The sequence below is a fragment of the Patiria miniata genome, unplaced genomic scaffold (assembly GCF_015706575.1).
Source record: "Patiria miniata isolate m_02_andy unplaced genomic scaffold, ASM1570657v1 HiC_scaffold_24, whole genome shotgun sequence".
Lineage (NCBI taxonomy): Eukaryota > Metazoa > Echinodermata > Asteroidea > Valvatida > Asterinidae > Patiria > Patiria miniata.
Genome location: NW_024037063.1, coordinates 20,019,696 through 20,040,691, shown reverse-complemented (window position 1 = coordinate 20,040,691; position 20,996 = coordinate 20,019,696). Strand labels below are relative to the sequence as shown.

The following is a 20,996-nucleotide window of genomic DNA, read 5'->3' as shown; positions in this document are numbered from 1 at the left end:
TTACTTTATCCCTGCTATTTAAACAGTCACAGACAGTCAAAATATCCATCCACTTCCCCTGCTATACTTTTAACATAGGCTAGTCACCAGCAGTCAGATCATTTGTCAAACAAGCACTGTGACTAGTCAAACTGGGTCAACAGACAAAGCAGGCAAGTTGTGGTCACAGCTGTTTTATCAATTACCCGGAGTCAAAGCATAGCTGTATCAGGTTACATAAACAGTCACTGCCAGTCAATCCTGCTTTACGTAGGCTGGAAATTCTTAACTGTTGAAAACAGTTGCTTGATTTATTTTGACTGCAAAGACTTTTGGCACAGAATGTATGTTTGCATAGGACGGTTGAGAAACACTTCTCATTAATATTTTTATTTTTGGTTAAGTCATGCCTCCCCTATGTTGATGATGGTACGAACCGGTGCCATGTCTTGAATGCATTGTTGGTCTTCTTGAACAGGTAGCCTTCCATTGTGATGGGGCCAGCAGAAGGGGTGAAGGTAACGTTCCAGAGGGACTCCTTCCAAAAAAAAAAAGGAAACGAAGACAGTTTAGAGTATAAAGAATACATTCAGGGTTCGACCTTAACTTTTTTTTATCACTAGCCGGACGGGCTACTGGAACAGACTCTTAACTAACCCGCGGGCATTTTCACTAGCCCGCATGTTTTTCTTTTAAAGAGTGTCTCATAAGCAACAGTGTGCATACATGTAAAACGTGTATCCTGAAGCAATCTTGTCAGTGTTTTTAATAAACAGATCTAATAATTTAACCCTAAAGAGTTAATAACATTAGACACAGATTGATACTGGTTTGCTGTCTGAATTTAATGATTTATTTCTTCCTATCCTTTCATCTTTGCCATAGCCCAACAATTTTTTACTCGCCAGCCGGGCTACTTAAGGAATAGTTTGACTAGCCCGCCGCTGTTTTGACTAGCATTTGGCTAGCGGGCTACTCCTAAAGTCGAACCTTGACATTACAACAAAGTAACGACAAAGTAATGTTACAACAATTGTTTTTGTGTTTGAATAGCAATTACTAACAGAACATTGTTTTTACAATGAATTTAACAATTGCCATTAACACTCTTATTACAAGGCAAATGAAATTGTTCCCTTTTCAGAGGAAATATAATTGTTTTTTTCATTTCAAGGAAAAAGCAAATTCACCATTTTTTGGACTAAAGGGTGGCGCCCCTCCATGTCCTTCTTGTCTGCCTTGGCTCGGTCATTGAGAATCTGCAGCTGTAAAAGAAATGAGACAGGGAACTAGACAGTCAGAAATGAAAAATTTACTAAAGTCAGGAAGTAAAATTTCTAGTTCTGAAGAACATGTACATGAACATGTACATCATCTTACAACTACTGATTGTCATGTCAAATACAAGTCCCAAGCTTCCTGCCCCCCGTAGTCATTGTGACAAGAAAACGCTCACACCCTGGATCCTGAAAAATGTCAAACATCACCAGGGACTTCTTACCTCCGCGTACCAGACGGCCATGTTGACTCACCGCTCAAGAACACTGCAGAACTTTGCCAGACGACCGAAAAACAAAACAACTCCAAAGTTTGTCGCCAATTTTTTTCAAATTAAGAGTTTTCTTATCAATCGATGACTCAACATCCGTAAAAGCCTTGCTCCATTTTTTTAGCAGATTTATATCTACAGAAATCGGTGGTAAGTTTGTGACATTGAGTTTTGTGCAGTTAAGACGGTTGTGATGTCAGAATTGACAGTTGCTTTTCTCCAACGCTTTTTGTCTGGACTGACTGTACACAATCTTCAAGAGCGATGCGTGCAGCTTGCAAGCAACAGGATGTACTGTGATTCAATTAACCACTGACGCAAGGTATCTCGCTGCACTGAACCCGATGTGCCAACAACTCTGATAAGGGGCTGGGGGAGGGGGGGGGGGGGTGAGGGGGAGGGGGGGGGGGGGTGAGGGGGAGGGGGGGGGTGGTGAGGGGGTTGGTAAGGGGGGCGGCAAGTTTGTTTCTGCAATAGAGGACAATAGGGTCCCCAATTCCCGAGAGGTCCCCAATTTGGATTCTTGTACAAAACATGTGGGAGGTCTTCCTAAAAAGAGTACGAACAAAAGAGGGACAATAGGGGGTCCCCGATTGCAGGAAATACACACTTGCGTGAGGGGGGGGGGTGAGGAAGGGGGTGTAAACCGTCTTGTGGGCGGTTGGTAACCGACTTGTTGGGAGCAGCTTCCTTAATGGTAATTAGTTGGTATGCGGCAGGCCTACGCTTTCCTGGATGTGTTTACAACAAATTACTGCCAACTGGGAAATACACATGAGTTATTCTATAGGAGCTTGCTGGGATTGGTTGGCTGGTTCACATTTTTTTTTTTTACCAAAAAATTGCCTGTGGCACATTCTAAATTGCATTCAATAATTGTGTCCTTCTGAAAAATACCATTTCAGGCAGAATAATTCACAGGGTATTTAGTGCCGTCCCTATCTTCACTTTGAGGAAGATTCTTCTCATTAAATCCGTAGGTCGTCAATTTCAAGAAATTGCTCAAAACACATCCGTTTCTTTAAATCAAATTAGCCCCATATTTACCTCTCGTTATCCCCTGGTTTTCTTCTCTTTTTGGTTACTTTTTCTTGTTTATTTGCAGTTTTATACAGCGCTTTGATCTTTGTTAAAAGCGCTTTATAAATGCTCCATTTACTTTTATTATTAAGGGGTCTGTTTCTAGTTGTCTTTAAAATTCAAGCTCTAACAGCACTTTCAAATATCATATTATTAGTGCTTTCCACTCAAAATAACTAGAGGACTTGACTAAAGAGAACAGGTTACATAGCTATTACCCATAAACTAACAATGGATCCTTCCTGCCTGTCAAACAGTATGCACTGACCAATCAGATCAGGACCTTTTGTCAGGTGACAACAAAAGGCGGGGCTTACAGCCAAATCAGGAATGGTCCATTACTGACAAAGGTGACAACTGTACAATGCAGATCCAAGAAGTACAGGAAACAGGTGGTCAGTGGGCTTGTCATCATATTATACTCTGACAGAACCGCGAGTAATCTCACCGACCGCAGGATTTTACTGAACCCAGCAAATACCTTACCACTAAGCTTATTGGTCAACCTATGGCTTTGGAATTTACTGACTTGCACCACTTTTTTGAGCAAGTGAAGGCCTGTAATGATGCAATTTTTCTAGGGCTGTGCATTGGAAGCGGGTTCTCGAGTACCCGACTGCTGATGTCAGGAACCAGTTAACAATATTCCTTGTATCTTAATATGAAACATAGTATTGCAAAGATACTTACTATTGTAAGTTTATGTTGCATTCACTGCTCTTATTCCCCAGAAATGGCATCTTTAAAAATGACTTCGTTCATAAATGGATTTTTAAACTCAAAATGTTTTCGTACTGGAAGCTTAAATTCCTTTGTCCTATCAACAAAGTGTGGAGCAGAATTTGAATGACATTTAATTTAGTGTATTTGTAGATAAAAATCAAGGTAAATTAGCCTGCCTAGTGACACAGGCCTTTCCAAGCACCTACCTGTGTTCCTAGTTCTTTGAGGGAGGGTTGTAAATCCTTCATGAGGTCAAAGCCTTGATGGAAGAAGAAATCAAGGTAAAGTATCTTGCCTAGTGACACAGCCTTTCCAAGCACCTACCTGTGTTCCTAGTTCTTTGAGAGAGGGTTGTAAGTCTTTTATGAGGTCGAAGCCTTGATGGAAGAAGAAATCAAGGTAAAGTATCCTGCCTAGTGACACAGGCCTTTAGACAAGCACCTACCTGTGTTCCTAGTTCTTTGAGAGAGGGTTGTAGGTCTTTCATGAGGTCAAAGCCTTGATGGAAGAAGGTAAACTGGGAGTGCATGAATGAAAGCATCTGACAAAAGAAAATAAACCAAAATCTACATAAAAACCAAAAAAATTATAGCTAAATCTGAAACAAATATTTTTGTTAAAAATATTTAGTCTTTGATGCAATCTGTAGTTAAGCACTGTCGATATATCGATATTACTCGATCATTCCATATTATTTTGATATCGATATCGCCGATAGCAATTTTTTAATCATATCGATATATCACAATTTTCGATATTGAGGAATGATATCGAAAATATAGAAAATGCATCAGATTAATCGTCGAAAGAAATCCCCTGTTTGTGCTTTTACTTTGTGATTGACGTTTGCTGTGAAATAAATTAAAAGTCGGCGGCAACATGTGTTTGTGACTCAAAAACATCGCGAAATGCCAAGTGGTGTCGCTTTGTGCTCTGCGTTTGCTGGAATTTTCGGTCTCCCCCAATGTAAAACCTCAAAAGAAACCGCCCGTTGAAAAGCCAGGGTTCAGTTTTTTGGGGACACCCTGTATTACACAAAAACTGTTAAACAAAAAATAAAAGTTTTTAGTTACAGTTTGTAAGGAAAAAAGGTCTCTGGTCAGACCGAAGTTCCGGAATTGATGCGGCAACGCGTTGGTTTTTTTTTTCAAATTTGAATTGTACAGACAAGGTGGGTACAATTTTGCTTTTTTGTGTCCTCATATACATTAGTGTCCTCCATAATTTGCCTTGGTGCCCTCCATTATTTGCCTGGACGCAATTTCCCCATTCCTTGGTGCTCCTTGGTACAAAAATTTGAGGAGGTGCGGCAATAGAGGGCCCTGTTGTAGCTTCCGTGGTAAATTTGAAGGAAAAAAAAAGTTGACGCGCATGATTAAAATCGACGTGCGCGCTGACCAGAGACCAACTATTTTTTTTTTGGCCTAACATAATTTTTTTTATTGAATTGATGGAACTGACCCATTCCAACGCCAATCTTCATAGTTTTTCAGTGCTTGTTCCAATGCAATTAAAGAAAAAATCCTTCTACATGTATATTTTAAATTACTACCACTAACCATAGAGCAATCTGACTGAAGCTCATTTGTTTTTATTTATTTTATTTTTACAGTTAATTGAATGACTACTTACCGTGTTTAGTACTTCGTGTCTTTCCTTGGACTGTACCAATTTGACCTGAAAATGAAAAATGGACAATTTTAAAATTACACAAGACTAACATATCTAACATATTGTGTGAAGGAATGTGATAATAAGGCCACTAATATTCCATTCTAAATACGTCTGTTTTCACTATTAGGAAATTCTAAACTCCGTTTCAATCTGTTTTCCTTTTCGTTTGTGTGTGTCATGTGGCAGTGTCATCAGGAAATGATTAAACAAAATTTCTTTCAAATGATATCTCACACAATTGTAATAAACAAAACTGCCCAAAGCTGTATCGAAAATGGTTACAGAAATTATTTAATGTACATGTATCTCTTTCCATGCATACACACTGTACTGAAAAATTTCCATGAAATGCTGAATTCGTTATCAAAAGATGAATTGACCTATCGCCGTTTGCGAGTTAGCCACACTCCTTAGACAACCCTAAGGAATTTGTGTACACTGAAGTTTGTTTTGCGTGAAGATTTTGCGTGTTCCACGTCCATTTGTTTATCATGTAATTCGACAATATTTCACAAGCTGCGTTGACGCAATTCTAACGTGATTCTAACGCGATAGGTCAATTCTTTTAAGTCTATATTTTTTCCACGGACTAGCTTTTGACTAGCGCCCCTTGAACAAAGACATTGACAAAATGGGAAGCCTCCAATAAAGGGCTGGATAGCTCAGTTGGTAGGGCACTGGAACGGCAATCCGGAGGTCGCAGGTTCAAACCCAACTCTCATTAATTCCAAAGTTTAAAATTAGATTGCACCTAGTGTCCGAGTCTGTTTCCATTTGTGGTTTTTACCAAAATGTCTTCCACTGTGACATGACCTTGCCTGTCCCAGATGAGGAACTGACATTTTTTTTCCAAGTGTTGTAATTCTGTCTTACCTGAAAGACATAATCTAGTGCTGTGTGGCCGAAAGCTGAGCGGGTGGCCGTCAAGACATTATTGACTTCTTCGTTGTCACCGCCACCGGGTTTCGCTTTGGGTGCCTGGGCGTTCTTGTGGAGGGCGTTGTCGAGATCATCACTGATGCGGTCGTAGACTCGCTTCGTCTCCTTGACTTTCTTCAGATCTCTGTGATTGTTTAACAGATTAAAGTTACGTTTACGTTGAATTACCATGATGTCAATCATAAGTCAATCGTAAGTCATCACACATCATTACAAGTCAATCACAACTCAATCCCAATCCATCACAATTCAATCGCACTTTATTACAATTCAATCACAATTCAATCACAAGTCATCGCAATTCAATCGCAAGTTATAACAAGTTATCAATAGTCATCACGATTTACATGTTTTAACAACCATGACAAAATCAAAGGTTATTACAAGAAAATACAAGTCAATCACAAGTATGATAAATCAAAGTCAATCACAAGTAATCATAAGTCAGTCACAAGTCAATCAAGTCATCACAAGTCAATCACAAGTAATCATAAGTCAATCACAAGTCAATCAAAAGTCATCACAAGTCATCACAAGTCAATCACAAGTCAATCACAAGTCAATCACGAGTCATCACAAGTCAATCACAAGTCAATCACAAGTCAATCAAAAGTCATCACAAGTCATCACAAGTCAATCACAAGTCAATCACAAGTCAATCACAAGTTATCACAAGTCATCATAAGGTAATCATAAGTCAATCACAAGTCAATCAAAAGTCATCACAAGTCATCACAAGTCAATCACAAGTAATCATAAGTCAATCACAAGTCAATCACAAGTCATCACAAGTCAATCACAAGTCAATCACAAGTCAATCACAAGTCAATCACAAGTCATCACAAGTAAATCACAAGTAATCACAAGTCATCACAAGTCAATCAAAAGTCATCACAAGTCAATCACAAGTCAATCACAAGTAATCACAAGTCAATCACAAGTCAATCAAAAGTCATCACAAGTCATCACAAGTCAATCACAAGTCATCACAAGTCATCACAAATCAATCACAAGTAATCATAAGTCAATCACAAGTCATATCACAAGTCCATCATGAGTCCTCACAAATCATCACAAATAATCACAAGTCAATCACAAGTTCTAACAACTAATCAAACATCATCACAATTTACATGTATTAGGCCCTAACCCTAACCTTCCAAACTCCAACAAATTCCATCCCCTCTTTTTGGGAGATTTGGGCAGACAAGCCATGAGTACCAAGTCCATCAAAATCCACCTATTGGTATAGCAGTGGCTGATTTGTGGTGGATTTCAGTGGATTTGGTCCTGAAGCATTATGTGAAGCAGAGTCAGTGATTAGTTTTGGTGGACCTGGTACTGTTCTTAATTAAACTCAGTAGGGAGTTAAGGTTGCAGACCAGTAAATAAACTTCCATAGACCCCAATGACAAATGCCCCCACTTCAAACATTCAGGAAAAATACTCACAACTCTCCAAGGTATTCGGGACACACATCAAATTAAAGCTTATTTCATCATCTTTCATTTTCTTATTAATTTTCGGGGGTTAACTGATGACTTTTAGGAGAAATTTCCATCCGAAGATGATCACCCCTTAAAATGGTCCTGAAGCCCATTGCCATTTTGAAAAATGACGCCTACGCTCCATTGCAAAATAGAGCACTTTTAGGGCTCCGATTTCATCCAAATTGTACAGAACTACAAGCTCACAGTCCTGTGCACGGCTTCCACCCATATTTTTACAAACCCTCAAGTTCATGGCCCTCAATGTGCTCAAATAATGAAGAATTTGAGGGCATACAAATCGTGATTTGGCCAGCGTAGGCGATTTTGGACCGATTTACTGGCCTGCAACCTTAGGGTTAATAGCCATGAATAAAATCAAAAAGCTATTGCAAGTTAATCACAAATACACACACTGTTCTAAACTTGGACTTTCAGGCCAATACTCAACTAGACAAGCCTGGTTGCTTTGCGTTATCCAATGACTTACTCTTTCATGAACAATCCCAGAGCTCTTGAAACGGATCTGTGCGCCTGGTCGTCCAACATCTGTAAGTGAAGAACAACAGTCAACGGTTCAAACAAAACATTTCAGGAAACATTAGAATATGACATATGGCACTTTGCATCAAGTGCAATCGGATAAAGTCCACTTGACGTTGAGTGAGGACAATTTGGACGCCATCTTGTGAAAGAAATTATTCATCAACTATTTTGCTGTAGTAGAAATTGCTAAAAACACCACGGTGTCGGACTTACTCAAAAAAAATTTTGTGTCATTATTAATTAATTTTTCAGTTTAAAGTAAAACCTCAACTGTCAAACATTGTTAGAAATAAAACATACTTCAATAAAATACCGGGTGAGTAAAAAAAAACGAAACCCAAATGTCAGGACCATTGTTTTAGTGAAGTTCTGCATGTAGCACTTTCAAAATCTAGGATATGAAAGCCCAATTCATAAGCTTTCTTTTAGTACAAGAATCATTCAAATCACTCATGTAATTTTCAAGTTACGGAATTTGAAACACAAACACCGTTTCAAACTTCTGTCCACGGATCACAAAAAATTAAGTGTTCTTTCAGCAAAATGAAACAAATCACATAGGGATGTGTGTAAATTGTTTTCATTTTAATTGAATTGTATATAAAAAAAACTTTACTTAATGGAGTTTCAGTACCCAATGACGTACATATATCACGAATGAAAAACTTGTAATATCTTTGTCAATTTTCACTTTTACATTACAGCCCATTTAATATTAATCCGTAGTTTCCTGTTTTTGAGTTTGCTAAACTCAAGCAAATAAACATGTTAGTTTTAGTTTTGGTTTGCATGAAGTACACGTAATTTCCTAATATTAAATCAAATCTGATGCACTTTCATTAACTGAAATCGGATGCAAGAGTTACGACGTGTAACACGTCGCAACTCGCGACGCGTCGTATGATCCATTTCACGAAACTTGCGACTTAAAACACAACGCAAGTTATGACGTGTCTAGTGGTCATCGCAAAATAAGAAGAGTCCTTTTCTTAGCCAGTTTTATGCCATAACAAATACATAAACGAGACTTTAAAGAGGTTGTGGAATGCTCGAAGACATTTCCGTCATTTTTTGGGTATATGTAGCCTAAGGTGTGATGAAATAAAAACGACTATTGTGTCCGTCATGAAATGAGTACAAAGGGCACTTTTGAGAGCTATTTTTCAGGTCCTGTTTCGACCTGAACGTGCAATTTGTGTAAAAGTCGTCGTTGCGGGCAGCCAACAAAACACAGTAAATCGTGACGTAATAAACAGGACTCGTTTATGCTACTCTGCATCGGGAGTCCTGTTTATTATGTCACGATTTACTGTGTTTTGTTGGCTGCCCGCAACGACGACTTTTACACAAATTGCACCTTCGGGTCGAAACGGGCATGACAGGACTTGAAAAACAGCTCTCAAAAGTACCCTTTGTACTCAATTCATGACAGACACAATAGTCGTTTTTATTTCATCACACCTTAGGCTACATATACCCGAAAAATGACGGAAATGTCTTCGAGCATTCCACAACCTCTTTAATACTGAGACAGAGAGTGTAAAGTTGTAAATGGAAGACGCATCGAAGTAATTATGAATTAGCCTGGAATATTGCAGTTGAAATTTCAAAGAAGCTATACAGTCCATCGTGAGTTGTTTTCCTTTAACACTGCCTCACATGTCCGCCATTTTGTTCTACATTTTGAAAACTTTGTTGAATATCAGACGACTATTTCACTGTACGCTGAATAAATACACACAACAGTCATCGTGTTGTGCTATAAATACACCTACAACGCGTCGCACTTACGACCCATTTTGTGAAATGAATCGCAGGATCAAGCTGCGATGCATCGTAGGGATGTAAGTTACAATCAGTTTCGTAAAATCGGGTGCAGCCCTCATAAAACAGGATTGACTGACTGTGACTGCTATGCAACCTGATGTAGCTTTGCTTTGACTGTAGGAGATTGATAAGCCAGCTGTGCCTAGCAGTCACCTGCTTTTGTCTGTTGATGGAATTTGACTGTCACAGTGCCTACAAGAAATACGATCTGACTGTTGGTGACTAGCCTGTGTAAAAGGCATGGCAGGGAACAGGATCGAATTTTTGACTGTCTGCGACTAATCAAACAAAAGGAGGGTTATTTATTCAGTTTTGTAACCATAGTAACCAGGATCCACTTTTTCAAGATCCGACAAATGCTAACAAACTCTATTAATGCTGCCACATTTTGAAATTGTTTCGAGACTAAAATCTCCCATGTGACACACTTCCCAAGATCACCCCATTCGATTGTAAAAATCTATGATGAAAATTTGACTAAGTATAAGACATTACAAGTAAACAAGTAAATAAACAAGTAAATAAACGGAACAAGTAAACACTTACAGCTCGGAAGCCTTGTAGCTCAGACAGGGCATGAATAAATTTCATCAAGTACACCTACAAACAGAAGAAAAAAAAATCAGGAAATTTTGCAGTTAATCACGTGGCAAACATTTTAATCATTCTTGCATCATTAAAAACACTGAGGGGCCATTTTTTGTCACGTGACATAAAATTGGGCTCGTCTGATTTTTGAAACTTTACCCCTTGTTAACTACATCTGACATATGACTTTCACTGATTCATCAGGTTAGTACTTTTTACTCCCTACCTCAGAGTATAGTTTCTAATTTCACAAATTGTGTCAAAATATTACGAGGGGTCTTCAAAGTTTGATCATGCGTGTGATATAAGACGTAAAAATGTCATCGGGCCCATATCGGAAATCACACTTTTCTCTTAAGTTCTAAGGACACACCCATACTGATTTTGGAGTGAGACAAATTTTTTGTGATTTACAGAATGCATAAACAATGTACACCCTCTGCTTTAGTTTTGCTAAATAGGAATTGTTCGGTGGTCACGTGTGTGACGTTTTGATCGGTCATATGTGTGACATTTTGTAATTAAAATTATGCTAATTTATGCATAGAAAGACCAACTTATGAATCATCTTAAGAAATTTGCATCTTTACTTACTAGCAACACTTTAGTGAACAATAATCATTTTTCTTACATCACATAAAAAAACCTTTTTTCCCCCAAAAGTTAATTTAGATTCAATTTCTGAAGAATGGCCATAAGGCTATATGCCCCTCCTTCTTTTCAGTAACAGGCCCCGCCCATTTTATTTGCTACCATCAACGCGACTGCACTCTATCTAAATATTCAAATTGAAAGCATTTCTTTCTGAAACCTCGATACAAATTGCGTTTGTCATCTGTGAGTAAAAAGACAAGAACTTAAGGGGTTCCCTCACCTGGACTAAGTTGTCTCCTGTGAAATGACCCCCTAGCTCCTTCACTCCTTGGATGAAAGCACTGCAAATAAAACACAGAACTAGTATTAAATACATTTCAAGCGCCAAGTGTGTCTTGGGAAAAATGAAACAAGATGAAATTCCACCCCAAAAAGATCCTATTTTTAAGATTTTTTAACGTCTCCAAGACCTTGACACAGTGCATCCTCCGAAATCAGCCACACATTTTTGCCATATCGTAGCCTTAAAATCCTCCATTTTGCAAAGATGATTTTGGAGGATTTGGGAAGGTTCTAGGGTTAACTTATACACGACACACACAAAACTGATCCTACCTGAATGCATTATTGTAGGCCTTCCCCGCGTCCACCATTGTGTTGCACAGTTTAACCATCTGAAAAGGAAACAAATTCATTAAAAATTTCATACAATCTTCCCTGGTATTTAGGTTGGTCGCAGATAAGGCCGGCCAGCCTTAGTCTGAGTACCAATCCGTTGTTCAACGGAGCCCACTCCGTAACCAACGTCTGATATGTGAACATACAAATTTTATGCGACCCCACACACCAGCCAAAAGGGAAAGTGTAACTTTTAATCAGAAATCTAACTTGCTAATAATAATAATAATGTGTAATAACAAAGTGCACTTATCTACCACCAATATTATTGCTCAAGGCGCTACATCGACATTACTCTGCTCATTGGGCCAATGAAACGTTCTGAATACCATCTCAGCTCCCTGGGGAGTATACAGCTCCATGCTGCCATTTTGGCACAAAGCAGCTAAAATCAATCACATTAACCATCTCTGCCCTCACAGGTACCCATTTACTCCTGGGTAGAAAGACGCAATGAGTGGCTAAGTGCCTTGCCCAAGGGCGCACGCACCATTGGGCGCACGCACCATTGGGCCAATGAAACATTCCAAAGACAATCTCAGCTCCCTGGGGAGTATACAGCTCCAAGTCACCATTTCGGTGCTATTAATGAACCACAATAACCATCTCTGCCCTCACAGGTACCCAATTTACTCCTGGGTGGAGACAAGCAACGAGTGACAAAGTGCCTTGCCTAAGGGCACACGCACCATAACCCCAGGCTGGACTCGAACCCACAACCTGCAGGATTACCCGCAGACTACAAATTCAATGCTCCAGACCACCAGGCAACGGCCCTTGTTTTTTCCAACGAATCTTCGCGAATCCTTGAAGAAATTCATGGTTCAGGGAATACGCTTTCAAGATCATTTTATACAAAAGAATTATTACCTTTTCCAGTTTGCTTTCGAGGTCTGCAATGCCATGTTCAGACTCTTCCAGAGTAGACCTGCAGAATCAGAAAAAGTTCGAAGTTAACACATTTCCACAAACAATTAACCCTAAACCCACCTCACTCCTCCAAAATCCTCCTGGCGGTTTTGGAGGATTCTAGAGGATTGAGGATGAATGGTGATTGAATCAAATGAGGATTCTGGAGGATTGAGTATGTATGGTGATTGAAGCACATGAGGATTTTGGAGGATTGAGGATGAATGGTGAATGAAGCGCAAGAGGATTTTGGAGGATTGAGGATGAATGCATTTTGAGGCAGGACTGTCTGATGATTTTGAAGGATTTGGCGTTGGTTATCCTTCATTTAAACACGAGTGCAAAGTTTTGGGATGAGGAGGATTGAGGAGGATTGAGGATGAATGCATTTTGAGGCAGGACTGTCTGACAATTTTGAAAAATGTAGGCGGAGTTGCAAAATTTTGGAGGATTTTGGAGGATTGAGGATGGTTGTAAGCAACAAGGGCCTAGGGGGTTAGGGTTAATAAAGGGAATGTGCTGGGCCGAATTTAAACAAGTCTGTTTAAGACCAGCTTGGGGATTGGACACTGCATAGGAACATTACCAGCAACCAGGCCGCGAATTATTTTTTCCCAAACGAGATCCGACAATATCAAGAGAGGGCGCTCTCTCTCTGCGTTATGCATATTTGTGATGTCCAGGGCTTAAGAGAATAATGTATATAACATGGAATAATGGTGTTTAAATCACCAACGATTAGCAGCTCATTTGTGGACTGGTTTGAAGGACTGGACTGGTTTCCTGACTTCTAATCAGGTGATCCGAGTTTGAATCCCAGTGAGCGTTTTTCACTTCTTCTCATTTTACCTTTCAATTAAATAACTAAAGTGAGGAAGGAACATTTCTCACAAGATGTAAAGCCTATCTTGAGTTTGTGTTGTGGAGAACAAGGTATTAGATATGCATGTAATGAACCAATCAGAAGATGGGAAATGGATGTCTTTGGGGAAAAAACAATTCGCGACCAGGCCCAAAGCCGGTTTTAAATGAATATGTTTAATACTGGCCAGGAACATATTATTCCCATTCACAAATACCCTTTGGGTCAAAAAGTCAAAACAAGTCCACAATTATAAATTTCGAACAGTTTTATTTAACAATATAACTTCATGTTTTGTGAAACACCCCTCTACATGTAGCTATGTTTATGGTATGTGCCTCGCGCAAGTAGCATAAACATTTCCTTATGGAGATTGGCACGTGCATGGCGTGCACTGCGCGAGTGGCACAGAATGCAACAGTGCCGGTGTAGTGTGAATTTAGCACTCTCAAAATACGGACTCATTGGTAGTTTTGCATACGCCTACATGAAGATTGTGAACGCTCAACCAATAAAAGGGCTAAAGGGATCAGATTTCATAGGAGTCCAAATTTCATGTGACACCTCGAAAGTGTTTAACACCAGCCAGCCGGTGTTTTATCAAGTTGATCAACTGTTTAAAACCACCCAAGTGAAGGGCTCTATTAAACAATAGGAATGGGTCCAGTGTTTCAGGTACAGGTTTTTATGAATAGAAAGTAAATAAGCGGAGGTAATAAATGTAAGCTTGTAAATTGGATATGGACATGATAAATATACAAATGGGGTCGTTGGATCAGTTTCAGATCAAAAACTAATCATCACATGCATTTTTTGTGTATCTAATAGGGCAGTTTTACTTTCATTTGAATACAGTTATTAAAATCAAGAGCAATATAATCGCTTCAAAATTATGTTTTCTACACTGTACTTAAATGAAGACAGAATTTTAAATGCTCACACTGAATATGTAAATTTGAAAATCTAAATTTACAGTGATGGGATCAAAATTAAGAGCAAATCTTTCATACAAAGTTGAATCTTTTTACATGTACAAAATGTACAATGAAAAACAGACCTGTGTGAATTTAGAAAAATCTAATTTTGTCACAATCTTGTTTACATTTTCTCCTATTTTAAATTCAGTCCTACTTTTGTTTCAAGTTGAATTAGTCTTTGGTTGTGATTTGAAATGTGTGTAGTAGATAACTTTTATTAAAGGGACATGATTCATCTGTTTGTTAGATTAGTAGGCCAAACTGAAAAACACTTTACCTTGTTTACCATATTGCACTCAATTGAATCCCGAGTTAATTTGGGGGTTCAACCTTTTATAGTCGGTAGTCCACTTGCTAATATGCGAGTAAAAACAGTGGCGGAATAGCCAAAACCATTCCTAGTACATGTAGTCCCTGGCGAGACAAACTTACTGTAATTGGTGAGTGATAAAACATCTGTGACCACAACTTGGCTGTTTTGTCTGTTTGACTAGTCACAGTGCTTGCTTTAAATAACATATGACCTGACTGCTGGTGACTAGCCTTTGTTAAAATTACAGCAGGGGAAGTGGAAGTGAATTTCGACTGTCTGTGACTGCTTAAATAGCAGGAGGGTTGATAACGTTAATCAGTCTCTGTCTTTTTTTTATTCGCTGCTACATGCTACAAAGTACCGTACAAATTCTATCCGCACTGTGAAAAGGCCGGCGGATTAGATAAAGAGTCTAGTTCACTAGTCTGCATTGCAAAAAGGAAATCATCTCGTTTCAGCGAAAATAAGTTTTCCGCAGTCGTCAACCAACATCCTAGGGTCAAGTTGGTTTCCCCGAGTCATACTGTGTGTGTCGACATTTTCTGTGCAGTCACTTAGTAACATCAATTCCGGGGAAAACATATTTCCATCAAATAACCAATTACGGGGGAAAATGACTAGGTTCACCACATGGGAGTTCAACTCTTCCGACACAAACACAGACTCAACTACAGAGTGTTCAAAAGCCATATCATTTGACATGCTACATGTATTTACAAAATGAGGGTTAATTCTAGTCTTCAGGTCATCCTAGTACAATTTACAAGACCTTCACAACCAAAAAATTTGGACTACAGATACACAAAATGTACATGTACATGTACACATGTTTTAACAATTTCAGAGCTCTTTTTTTCTAAATTGAGAAATTTACATGTATATATATGATTGGGCGGGCTTAACCCTCATTTTGTGGGAGCAGGTCTAGACATACAATGTACAATGGGTTTCAACAGTGAGTTTCATTGTCGCAAATTTTTAAATAAGAAATTGTGTATGTAAATGTTTACACTCATTGAAAATGTACTGAGGATGTGACTTTGCTTTTAATTTTGTTAACATTTAGCAAACATTTTAAATAGGCCTGCCATTTAATTAAATGTTTTTCATTTTGCCATTTCACAAAGGCTGACGCCTGGCCATTATGTCTGCCGACCGGCGTGATTGACATGATAAAATCAACAATGATTGACATAATAAATAGCGGGCAGTCATTAAAAAAGTGAAAACTTTGTTCTACGAGAACCCCAAATGTAATCAAGTACTGCAGTGCATCTAAGATTTTGCAAATTGTTTGAAAACATTGTTAATTATTTAGGTCCCTTTTTTATAATTTGGGTTTCATTTAAACATTTTGGAAAATTAACAGATTAAAATTGTTTTCCCGTTTTAAAGTTTGAAAGTGTGCACGTCACATTTTAAAATGTAACCCTCCTGCTATCTGAACAGTCACAGACAGTCAAAAAATCAACCCTCTTCCCCTGCCATGCCTTTTACACAGGCCAGTCACCAACAGTCAGATCATATAATTACAAGCAAGCACTGTGACAGTCAAATTCAGTCAACAGACAAAAGCAGCCAAGTGGTAGGCACAGCTGGCTTACCAATCACAGTCAAAGCATACTCGGTATCAAGTTAATTAAACAGTCACAGCCAGTCAATCCTGCTTTATGTGGGCTGGGGGCTCTTAAAGGGAATGTACATCATTGGCTTTTGCTGTAATTTTCAGAAATGAACTATTGAAGGGGTTAGTATAACAGATCAAATATTGTTACACTGACATGTTTGAAGTTTTGTGTTCGAAAATGCTAGAAAAACCAAGAAAAACAAAAATGTTCAAGTAGTCTGGTTCCTTGACTCCACTAAAGATAAATTGGATCAATTTATATAGATGTCGGAAAATTGTAAGGTAAGGAAACCAGTCTAGCTGGCCTGCACCCGTTCATGAACATGTAACAAATAGCACATAAAATTTGGACTGAAAAAAGTGTGAAGTTGGAGCAGTAGTTGAATAATAGTTAGGTTTTTCCAACGGTGGTCGGCCGACCACCGTTGGAAATGTATACAAAAATACCATTTTCTTGAAAATGACTTCACACTAGGTGCCATAATTTTACAGGATGCTTTAGACTGTCTTTTACCAACATCCTAGTAAGGTATTTCGTAAAACTTGGTAGTTTTATTTTTTGACGTTTGCAAATGTTGTATATTCCCTTTAACTGTTAAAAACAGTCACTTGACTGATTAGGACAACTTTGCACAGAGTGTATGTTTGCATAGGAGGGTTAAAAGTACAATGTTTGTATTGAATTTATGACTACTGTAATAGGCTCTGCAAAATATATCCAATGTTTCCTTTTGGCAGACTGCACTGTGCCCTCCACACATCAATAAATATCCACACAGGAAGGAAAAACAGCGGCAAGCTTCATCCGGCGAGCACTAGCAATGCATTCCCTGCCAGCTATTTTTGACAAGTAATGGGCAATATGCTGGCACTGTTCACATGCATTCAAACATGCACAGTGCATTTGTACACTGTACATTTTTAGCTGCGGACAGCAGCAGCTCAACAAATCGTCATGTCTCTGTTAGTTAGTTAGTTAGTTAGTAACAAATGTTCTAGTGCAGGCTTGCATGGCTATACATTTTGTACATCAACTCGTCCCTCAGGACTTGGCCCTCTTTTGTGTCACTTTTCCACTGACCATTAAAGGTCAAAATGGGGTCACAAGTGTCAAAAACCTGATTTTTGTACTCAAAACACTACTCCTTCCAGATATTACATGGCACGATCACAAATCCGTTGGCCTGCAGCTTCCAAGATCAAGTTGAGCTTGTTTTACATGCGGTCATGCGTACATGCGTACAATGTACCAGGGACGTAGGAAAACACAGGCAGATCTAATGGGTAGGCCTACACTACACTACACCATGTACACTGTCAGTAGTGTCAAACTACACACATGTACAGTACTTGCACATGTACATGTACGTGACTTTACTACATGTACATGTACGTGTACTTTATATGCATATTTTTTATAGTTAGGACATTTGCTACACAATTTTTTGGGGGATACAAATACATGTACAGTAGATTACACGTACCAGTACATTGTAACTCGTTGTGTGTAAATTGTGACATCCAGTATGTACATAAAGTATGTACATTACGGTACATATCTTGCCCAATCATTGCTGTATGAACTTGAAGTACATTGTACATGTATGTATATACGGGTACATGTACATGTACATAAAGTATGTAATGTAACTTGCCCTATCATTGCTGTATGATGTACATGTACATGTGCATTGTACGCACTCAATACAATCTAGGGATTTATTACATGTACTTCTATTGTACAGTACCTACTTAGACAAACGATTGTTTGACTACATATGTTAAAGAAATTATGATGAAAATGCATGTACCACCATGTAGATTATCTTTGTCTGCTCTCTACATGTATAGGCTACAGTGCATGAATTAGACACAAAAACTACTCAAACTACATTTGTAGCACTACCAACTACTGAGCTATCACGTGCAAAGTACATGTATATTTTTGGTCCCATTATTGAGCACTTCTGCTTTTACTTTGAACTAGCAATATGGTAAAAAGGTCTGAATATGTCAATATCTGGCCATGGCCTGTTTACTTGTTTACTTTGTTTATTTAAAAAAGATTGCCCCTGTGATGGGACCAATTTTTTTACTAAACCCTCTCTATTTCTCTGTCCTATAAAAGTACACCCACATTTTACAAACAGGCTTATTTTACGATTTGGAATTTAAGAAAATAACTTCAACTTCCAATTATCTCAAGCTTTGTCTATGCCGACAACATATTACAAATTTAACAGATGGCAACAATTACATGTAAGCTACACCAGTTTTGCTAAGTATTTTTCACATTGAAGAAGTTTTAAACATTAAATTTTAACAACTTAAATACATGTAATACCACTCTCAAGGGAAAAGAATTTAGAATCCAGGCGCCACTTCTATGGTTGTACACATTCATGTACAATGTCTATGGAGAGTGGAGTGCATTTGGAGAGTGGAGTGAATGTTTTGGAAAAAAATTTACAACCTGACGCCATTTTTTCCTTCATATACATGATATAGGACCTATCATCTCAATGAAGGTCAGTCTTTGCAAAAATGATGATATGACACGAATCTGGGACTGAGAAACATTTCCAATTTTGTTAGGAAATACTTTTTTTGACTCCGTAGAGTTTGTACACAACCGCTGAAGTGGTGTCAGGTTGCAACATTTTTTCCCATTTTCTAACAAAACTGGAAATGTTTGTCAGTCCCAGATTCATAAAATAAAAGAATGATTTGATAAAAAAAACATGAAAGTAAAACCAACTAGGCCTATTTAAAAAAAAAAAAAAAAGTCCAAAAAAAATATAGCAGTATGGCACCGGTTTCGAAGCTACTGTACTGTATGTCCCCAGCTCAGTACTCTAAAGTGTAACTGTATGTAACCAGTCGAACTACCTTAAAGCATTCAGGTTGGACAGGTACAATGTACATGTAGTTATGGCCTATAGGCCTACATTCGCAATCCTTAACGAAAGCAGTTGAAAATTCAATTATGATTGCCATAAACGATAGCCACTTCGTACAATATTGTTGATGTACATGTACCCAAACGTGGTGCACTTTGATTTTTGCCTGTAGCGCCTAGTGAGAGCAAAAGTTTCAACTGAAATTTCACAGACAATGAAATTTCATCAAGTTCTAAACACTCCCGTTCATAAATCGTGAGTTTATCTGCCCGTTACAAAGTTAGAAGAAAAATGTATTTTGGCGTGATTTACCAATTTTATTTCGAAGCGCACAGTGAACCCTTTGAAAATGCCCCCCAAAAATAAAAAAAAATAATTTTCTGACAAACTTTTAGTTGGTTACAATGTATGTAAGTACGGAAGAGACAATAATGGTTTATCAATATTTATCAACTTTACAGAAATTCCTAAATGTAAATTTGAAATTGTCCGAGATTTATTCAACTGCGCCACATTCAACCTGACGTTAGGGAACAACCTGACGTTAGGGAACACGCCAATTTTGTGCCCAATTTCCGGACGCCACTGTTTTTGAATTTCGGATTTAATTTCATGACACCGAAATTGTTCACAGAGGTTAAATTATTTATAGCAAGCATTAATACGGTAAAACTAAAAGTAGAAGCAGTATTTCACTAAATAAAGAAGTTTGGCAGCACCACATGAGGAAAGTTGGGGTAAACGTCTAAGTGCGCCACGTTACTCGTTAGGGAACATCATACTACTAGTATAGTTAGGCCTAGTTAATTAGCCCCCCCCCCCCTTCGAAATAGAAAATGTTTTTTTTTTCATGTCAAATTCAAAACTCAAAACTGATGTGATGAAAAAAATGAAACACATAAGTTAAGTAGTTACTGACAATATTTTGGAGTAAAGACGTTCTTTGTAAAATGACTAATAATCACCCATTGTGTACAATACGGCCAAGTTGTCACACCCACTTAAAAATTCAATGAACGTGTTGAACGAATGATGAATAGCGTTAACGTTACGACGAATGAAAAATTCTCGGGTCTCACCTGAAATTAGGCGAATCCTTCAGCGCTTCCTCGAAGCCGATCTTGGGCTTTAAGTTCATCACGACACCACTCATTTAACCTCCGGAAAAAATGTCAAACCAAATCAGTTCACCCTTGTTGAATATTATTTCGGAAAGAAAAAAACCCTAAGAATTCAGAACGGAATCCCTCCACTTGCGTTTCTTGTGCTTCGTGATTGTGTAGTTTGGTTGCTTATTAGCTAGGAAACGTGAAATTGGGGCAGAATTAAACAGGCTAGTAGAGGCGGGAACCATACACGCACTTCCTATTATTATTATAGCGCCCTCTCTTGAACCCAGCGCAGAATAAGGGCATTTGATAAACCTAGGCTTCGTTGCATTTTGAGCTTTAAATAAGGGAATAAATGTGTGCTCCGGAGGTTTTTATCACTCGTTTAATACCGCTTAGGGTCTGGGTGCTGATAATTACCCGAGCCGGAGGCGAGGGTAATTATCAGCACCCAGACTCTAAGCGGTATTAAACAGAGTGATAAATACCGACCGAGCACATATTTATTCCCATTCATAAATACCTTATCCGTAAAAAAATTTCAAATAATTCGTTCAAAAAATCCCGATTTTGTTCAACAAGTTCACTTCATGCTTTTTGAAACACCCCTCTAGCAAAATAATGGAGTGTTCGGC

At 38.4% G+C, this 20,996-nt stretch overlaps 1 protein-coding gene across 5 annotated transcripts in view; it reads right to left on the bottom strand.

The window, feature by feature from the left end:
• Window positions 1-20,554, bottom strand: part of LOC119732230 (arf-GAP with coiled-coil, ANK repeat and PH domain-containing protein 2-like) — a 40,700-nt gene extending 20,146 nt beyond the window's left edge. For 3 of the 5 annotated variants that reach the window (XM_038205665.1, XM_038205668.1, XM_038205669.1), the window contains exons 1-11: window positions 20,332-20,554; window positions 12,535-12,592; window positions 11,602-11,660; window positions 11,267-11,327; window positions 10,351-10,404; window positions 7,922-7,980; window positions 5,879-6,068; window positions 4,964-5,008; window positions 3,777-3,872; window positions 1,170-1,244; window positions 417-517 (exon numbers count right to left, since the gene is read on the bottom strand). In XM_038205665.1, the coding sequence (XP_038061593.1) occupies window positions 417-517; window positions 1,170-1,244; window positions 3,777-3,872; window positions 4,964-5,008; window positions 5,879-6,068; window positions 7,922-7,980; window positions 10,351-10,404; window positions 11,267-11,327; window positions 11,602-11,660; window positions 12,535-12,592; window positions 20,332-20,405 (872 nt within the window). In that variant the 5' untranslated portion in view covers window positions 20,406-20,554. Of the gene's footprint in view, window positions 1-416; window positions 518-1,169; window positions 1,245-3,537; window positions 3,591-3,655; window positions 3,709-3,776; window positions 3,873-4,963; window positions 5,009-5,878; window positions 6,069-7,921; window positions 7,981-10,350; window positions 10,405-11,266; window positions 11,328-11,601; window positions 11,661-12,534; window positions 12,593-20,331 lie in introns of all 5 variants that reach the window. The other 2 variants (XM_038205667.1, XM_038205666.1) reach the window with 2 other exon arrangements.
• Window positions 20,555-20,996: the final 442 nt, after the last annotated feature.